Genomic DNA, 7,239 nt, shown 5'->3' with positions numbered 1-7,239 from the left:
CTACTTACAAAGATGGGTATAGTGGTTACGGTGCTTGGAATGTTCAAACTGGGGATGCAGACATGCTGCATCTCCCGCCAGACTACTGGGGGGGGAGGGGATTGGGGTGGAATAAACTTTAGTATATACCCGCTGTCTCCCCATTACAGCACCTGTCACCCCAGTATAGCTCCTGTTACCCAACTAGAACCCCCTCCATCCCACTAAAGCCCCTGTCACACCACTACAACCCCTACCACCCAACTGTAGACCCTGTCACCCCACTACAGCCTTTGTCAACCCCTATACCCATTATTCATCCCAAAAAGTCTTTATCTTTCCACTACATCCCCTACAATCCCATTATAGCCCCTGTTACCCCACTATAGCTCCTGCCACACCACGATAGTTGCTCCCACCACTCCACTATAACACCTACCCCACACTACAGATCCTACCCCCCACTTACACTAACTACAGCCATATCTGCCTCTATAACCTCCATACCCCTACTATGGCCCCTGTTTCCCCACTATATTTAGAGGGCAGAGGGTGCAGCAGCAGCCCCGATGGAGTCTTGGCTCTGGAAAAAGGTAGTTTTAAAAACAATTTTATATTAGTTGGGTGTGCCCACTAATCTAAATAGGGGCTAAGGCACTATAGCATTAGGAATACAGGCTTGTATTCCTAAGCCTATAGTGTTCCATTAATTATACTCTACATTATAAGGGAGGTTACATAAGCTTGAAGGAACACTATAGCATTAGCAGTACAAATGTATTCCTAATACTATAGTGCTCTAATCACCAGTTAGGTGACCGAACCTCTGTTGCCAGGGTTAAAATGTAAGTTTACTTACCTTTTCCCTCTCGCAGTGCCGGACTCCTCAGTGAAGCTCCGCCTCTGTGGATTAATTATTGTAGCCAATCAAATACTTTTCCATAGAAAAGCATTGGGAGGCTAGTGCGCAGGAACGCCAAAACTCCGCACTGCGCTAGTCAGATGGTCTATATGAGACCATCTGATAGACATAGTGAAATTTTACTTCACTAGTTTGTGAAAGCGCCTCTAGTGGCTGTAGGTATGAAAGCCATGTGAGGCAATTAACCTTGTAACAAAACCATCGCCGTTCCTGAGTTATAAAACGAAGAAATAACCCAATAGGCTATATAAACCTGACTGCGTTAACATTGCTCCATATAGCACATTTTGCTGAAAGAACAGATTAACCTCCTTAATGGATAATGGATTCCTTCATTTTTAGTCTAGGGTCACAGAATAAATAGGTGAAATGTTTGTAAGCTGTTGCATTGCCTAAATTCTGGAATGTAATTTATGAGTAATGAATGAATTAAGGAAGCAGGAAGCACAACAGCCTTGAAGTAAGACAATAGATGATTGCTAAGCAACCTGTGCTACCCAAACATGCAGTGCACACGCCTGAAACAGGCCTCGCTGTTTATTAAAACGAAAAGCAGCTCAACAAACTAGTTGCATTCAGAAAATCTTTATATAAACCACAGACTTTACAGGTAAGAGAGAGCTGTATGTTTACTGTATTTATGGTACAGTTTAGTTCTCAAAAATTTGTTGCAATAACCATAAAATATTTTTATAAAATCTAGTCTTTGTTTCTATTTTGCTCTTCCATTTTTTTTTAATTATTATTGTAGGCAGAGTTTCAGTGTTTGGGAATAGTAATACAACGTTTCCAAATCATGGGTAGTGTATGCTGTTTCTACATTTAATATCTGGCGCATACCAATCCTTCTTTTTTTTTTTTTTTTTTTTAATCAATTATTGATTATTGATTGTTTATTGAAGTTATTCACGTTAACACCAGATTTTCTCCGGATGATGAAAATGGCAGAATTCCGATCGAATTGGCAGAATTCCTGCACTATTCACCCAGATGCATTTGGTGTCTGATTTAAAACTCTACATAATTTCCAATAAAAATATTTGGAAATAAAATCTGTGCTTTTTGCATTTGAACACTATAAAAAGTATGGGATTTGGAATATGTACAAAGCATGGATTTTAAACTTACTAGGGACTGAATGCATTCAGTAGTAAGCACACTTGCAAGTTATTGTTCACATGCTTTTGTTCCAGTAAAAGTTAATTTGAAGAACAAATAGTAAAAAAAAACTTATGGCAGTGTTAGAGTTAACCATGTGGTGGTTGGCTAGCATACATGATTAACCCTCACACAGCCGAGTGAAAATAAAAACTTATGGGGTGTCAACATGACACAGTAGTGTAAGGGCAGTTTTTAACCTCCTTTATACCCTTATCTTCCATGCTGCCAGTCGGAGCATGTCTACTTAGCTGTAAAATAACCGGGGGATAGGGACGTAGGCACAGTTCAGCCCCTACCTATGAACATGAGGGTCATAACATCTACATCTCTACCCCCACTTGTGGCTAGTGGGTGGGGGACTCTGTAAAAAACCATGAAGGGAACCACTACCCATAGTGGTGGTGGATGAAGCTTCTAATATAATTACCGGGTAGGGAGAAATTTCGCTGTCCTAACCAGCCACATGATTAAGCCACATGCATTGCAAGTAGGCAAATAGTTCAAATGTTCAGATTTTGATAATCCATGTTCAGATTTCAGCTGCCATGTGGCTTTCAGTCTGGCTGGAATCCAGGCCAAATCTAAAATGATTTTGTCCCATATGGTACAAAGCTATTCCGATTTTAGTGTGGTTATCATTATAGAACAGGGTTGTACCAAAGACAGAAGGATTGGTGTATCTTTAGTACCTATACAAGATGGTAATCAACAGCATAATTGTGGCTGACCATAACCTGATAGATACCATATATACACCAATTTTATCTACATAAACTATATGTTGTGAAAACACCACTTACTCTGAATATTACTTATTAGTAAGGATCATTCTGTGGTCCTCTACAATGATGGAGGAAGGGGAATTCAAGTTGTAAGGGTCAGTGGACTAGAGGATCAGTGTACTCTGGTATTCATATGGGATACCTGCAGTCCCCATGTCTCCATATGGCGTATCACTCTTCACCCAGAAGCTGAGTTAGAGATATATAACTGTAGTGGGCACAGTTGCTAGACATAAGTGATCAACTGTATATTTGTCATGCATCAGCATTGTATATTTAATAGAATAATAGACTGTAAGAAATCTGACCAGGTTGTAGGGGCAACACACCATGTCAACTACATTAATCCCTTAAGGACACATGACATGACGGAAATATTCTGTCATGAGTCCCTTTTATTCCTGAAGTTATGTCCTTAAGGAGTTAACACAGCGCTGACAGTTTAACTGCTCCTGATGGTGCAAAACTCTACCTTCACACCTACGTTTACAGCTAAAACTGAAATATTAAGGATTGGTCCTATTGTTATTTCTCTAATCGGAGTCTGGTCTTACTTGTATCCTCAGGAGAATACACTTATCATTTAGAAGTTGAGGATTTTGTATTAGCGTTACCATGGAATACTCCAAAGACAACATCAGGCAGTCCAAGGACGTAGATGCTGAATGGAGGAGAATATTTTTAGAAAAAATGCAAGAGAGAGGGTTAAATCTACAAGAGAAAACCTTGGAAAACATAAAACATCATAGAGAACAAGTGGCCAAATTAAAGAAGACTGCTCCACCTGATGAACTGACAAAAGAGTGGTTCAGCGAAGATAAATTGTCCGTGGACACTAGAGCTTATCTGCTTGAAAAGTTAATGCCAACTATAGTGCCTGGCCTGGAAGCTGTGCTGAAAGAAGTTGAGAAAAAGAAGGTTTTGGAAGATGGTTCTGTGAAGTTTGACCCTGTTAATTTTTTGGGAGAGTATCTCATGAGGAATAAACCTGAGTTTAGTGTAGGTTCTCATGCACATCCATATGTCCGAGGCCTAAGAGAGGTAGTTGCAAATCTCAAAGATCAGGTTTTCGACCTTGAATTCAACAGGTGAGCATCTACATTGACTTACAATATTCAGCTTTACTTTCTGGTTAATTACATCACTGGAGTTCATTTTATATTGTGTACTTTTGTATCTGCCATATTCTAGCACTGTATGATTTTTCTATAATACTTAAAGGGACTCTATAGTCACCAAAACAACTTTAGCTTAATGAAACAGTTTTTGTGCATAGATCATGCCGCTGAGGTCTCACTGCTCAAATCTCTGCCATTTAGGAGTAATATCACTTTTGTTCAAGTCCATGCACACCTAGCCACATCTCTCCTGGCTGTAAGTGACACAGACTGCATGAAACAAATTGCTTTATTTTTCACTCAGATGTTAACTGACTTTAGAAGTCTCCTGCTCTTTAAATTTATCTTCAATCACAGACAGGAAGCTCCTGCAAACTCTGCAATCTATTAACAGTACGAAAATAAGATATTCTAAATTAAACAGATTGTGCAATAAAGGAAGTGTAACATTTGATCGCTCTTTACAGGAAGTGTTTAGGAAGGTTGTTAAAGTCACATGCAGAGTTGTTGTGATTAGGGCTGTATAAATAAAGTGAGTTAACTTCTTAATGTCAGAGAATTGAGTCTGTAGAGACATGATCTATACACCAAAACTACTTCATTATACTAAAGTTGTTTTGGTGTCTATAGTGTCCCTTCAATTGATCTTTGACAGCTCCCAGGAAATGTAGGCCCACTTGTTCTTTATATTAACATTGGCAATCTAACAGAATGTAATACTATTAGCTTCTAACAACAAGTATTTGTTGGGTAATGAGGTTGAAAGGTCATGGCTGCCTCTGTAGTTAGACCTGAGGCTTAAGAGGGTTCAGGGGCTGCTCAAGACATCTAGTAAGGACCCAAGATACCACATTAATTATGTGTATGTCATATGCAGGGGAGGTGTGACTAGTTATACATAAACAAAATTATTTAACTACTAAATGGCAGATAATTGAGAAGTGAGATTGCAGAGGCATGATCTATACACCAAAACTGCTTCATTAAGCTAAAGTTGTTTTGGTGACTATAGTGTGCATTTAAAAGACCACTAAAAGCGGCCAGACCACTTCAGTTCAATTAAGTCGTCTGGGTACAGTGATCCATTAGTTTTTTAGGGGGTTTTTGGTTTTTAATGCTTTTTCAGGAATAAAGCAAAACATTGACATTAAGAGCAAATAGCTACCTTGGAGTTTATTTGGTTCATACAGTTATTCCTAGAAATAAGGTTTGAAATGCTTGCTAATAGGTATGCTATTGTTGACAAAGCAGGTTCTGGCCTGTAATGCAGTCTCAAGTCAACAAGATGGGTTGAAATACAATCCTATTCGGTACATGTAAGAAAGTAATAAGTATAACTGATAAGGGATTGTGTTATGGTAGATATTTGAAATGCAAGTGCCAGTAAACTGGTTAGGTTATGAACTAAACAGTTAGAGGAACAGGAGCCTGTATGAGCAATATGGAAGAAGCCATGAATTTGATCATTGGTTTCTGCCATGTCTCTGCTCGTGTTTGGAGATATTTTGTCAATCGTCGCCATGTCTCCCTACATTTCTGTGTGTTAGTGGAGCTAGATGTAAAAAATTACTCCATCACTTACATACACTCAACTCTCTGTATCCAATCAGATAAAGTAAGGGGATAAAGCTTCTCCAGTAGACTGGTATTAGAGCTTTAGCAGCATTTAAAAAATAGCATACAAGGGATTTGTGATACAAGTTTAGTAATCTCATGGTATGGTGGAAAAAGACAGCAGGCAGCATGGATGTCATGACTGTAGCATGTGTAATTTCCCCCAATAAGCTGTAGGATATCTTTTTAGTAAGGTATAATCCTATCACAATGCCACCAAACATGTAGTAATGTTCCTTCAGTAGAACAACATTTCCAGCACTCCCTGGGACAAGTGGGAAAGAGATTGTGGAGGTATACTGGAGTCCTATACCATATCCTATGTAGGGATATTTTTGTCCAGGCAACTGGGGAGAGGGAGCTGGCTAGGTCAGAGTTCCAGACCCTGGTGCATGCTTCCAGTGGAGAAGAATCAGAGGACTGTAAGAGTTTGTATATCTGTAACAGAGTCCTTCGTAATGGTCTCGGTTTCAGACTTAGAGTTTCAAATTGAGTAAGATCTTGTTTTGGAGGAAGGAGTGTAAGAGAGCGTCCAAACCATGTTAGTAGATATGCCAATGCTTACATTGCAGGGTTAAATACACTTCTAGTGGTTCTCTTCCTGACAACCACTATAGGTGCTTCCACTCTGTGAACCGATTTAAACTCTGTTCTCACAACTTCCATTCCATTGGTGGAGCACAGTCCTGGCCATGCATGCACTTCTTGTCCGCAAAACTTTTCTCTGAGGAGCACTGGATTGGGCAAAAAAAGTCAGCATGATGTCGCTTTAGTAAATAATCCTATTAGACCACCAACACTGAGCTGATGGGAAAATAATAGAGTTGCAGAATGTGAAATGGTTGGAGTGTAAATGAATGATATACTGAGCCTTTTCACCAATCAAGCTCATAAATAGACTTCATACATATCCACTCTCACTTTTCCAATTTGTTACCAGATTTTAAATCCACTAAAATGCCCATAACTGTTTGCTTATCATACAATAGGCTTGGGCAGCTGAAAGAAGAACTGAATGAATCCCAAAACCAGAGAGCACAAGTGCAAAACATCCGGTCTCAGATCAAGCAGAGAAGGGAAGGAGCCTTGTCTCTCCAATTTCAAGAGTGGACCTTGGATGTGACGGGGAGAATCCCTCTAGCACTGGTGAGTGCAGTTAATTGAAGGAGGATAGACATTTATACAAAAAAATACAATAATCTATTGCTTTGTTTAAACCTTAATCATCTAAATCAGTGGTTGTTAAATAGTACCGCAAATATTTGTGGCTATGGCAGGGCAGCACTATTCATACATTACCCATTATGATGACATTATTCTAGGAAACATGCGGGATATGTTAAATCTGTCAAAATGTTTAAGCTTAAACAGATTAAGTTGTTCCCATCTCCCCCAATGATGCTACGATCTGTGTTTTATTGAACGTCAATTAGAAATAATCACAAAGAAAACAAAAGAGAGTCGTGAAAAATAAGTCCTATATATGTAATGTTTTTATTAGTTCTGGATGTTTAACCCCTTAAGGACACATGATATGTGTGACATGTCATGATTCCCTTTTATTCCAGAAGTTTGGTCCTTAAGATGTTACACTGTGCCTCTTATATACACTTTTACAGTTTTGTTCAGTTGCCCATTTTTTTGTTTTTATGTTTTTATTCTT

General features: G+C 39.0%; 1 protein-coding gene across 1 annotated transcript in view; it reads left to right on the top strand.

Moving 5' to 3' along the window:
- Positions 1 to 1,425: 1,425 nt before the first annotated feature.
- The window catches only part of EFCAB5 (EF-hand calcium binding domain 5), a 55,950-nt gene continuing 50,136 nt past the window's right edge, over positions 1,426 to 7,239 (top strand). Inside the window, exons 1-3 of the mRNA XM_063450013.1 lie at positions 1,426 to 1,511; positions 3,411 to 3,932; positions 6,566 to 6,722. Coding sequence (XP_063306083.1) covers positions 3,460 to 3,932; positions 6,566 to 6,722 — 630 coding nt within the window. The 5' untranslated portion in view covers positions 1,426 to 1,511; positions 3,411 to 3,459. The remainder of the gene's footprint in view (positions 1,512 to 3,410; positions 3,933 to 6,565; positions 6,723 to 7,239) is intronic.

The sequence above is a fragment of the Pelobates fuscus genome, chromosome 1 (genome assembly GCF_036172605.1).
Source record: "Pelobates fuscus isolate aPelFus1 chromosome 1, aPelFus1.pri, whole genome shotgun sequence".
Classification (NCBI taxonomy): Eukaryota; Metazoa; Chordata; class Amphibia; order Anura; family Pelobatidae; genus Pelobates; species Pelobates fuscus.
This window is presented reverse-complemented; position numbering and strand designations above follow the sequence as displayed.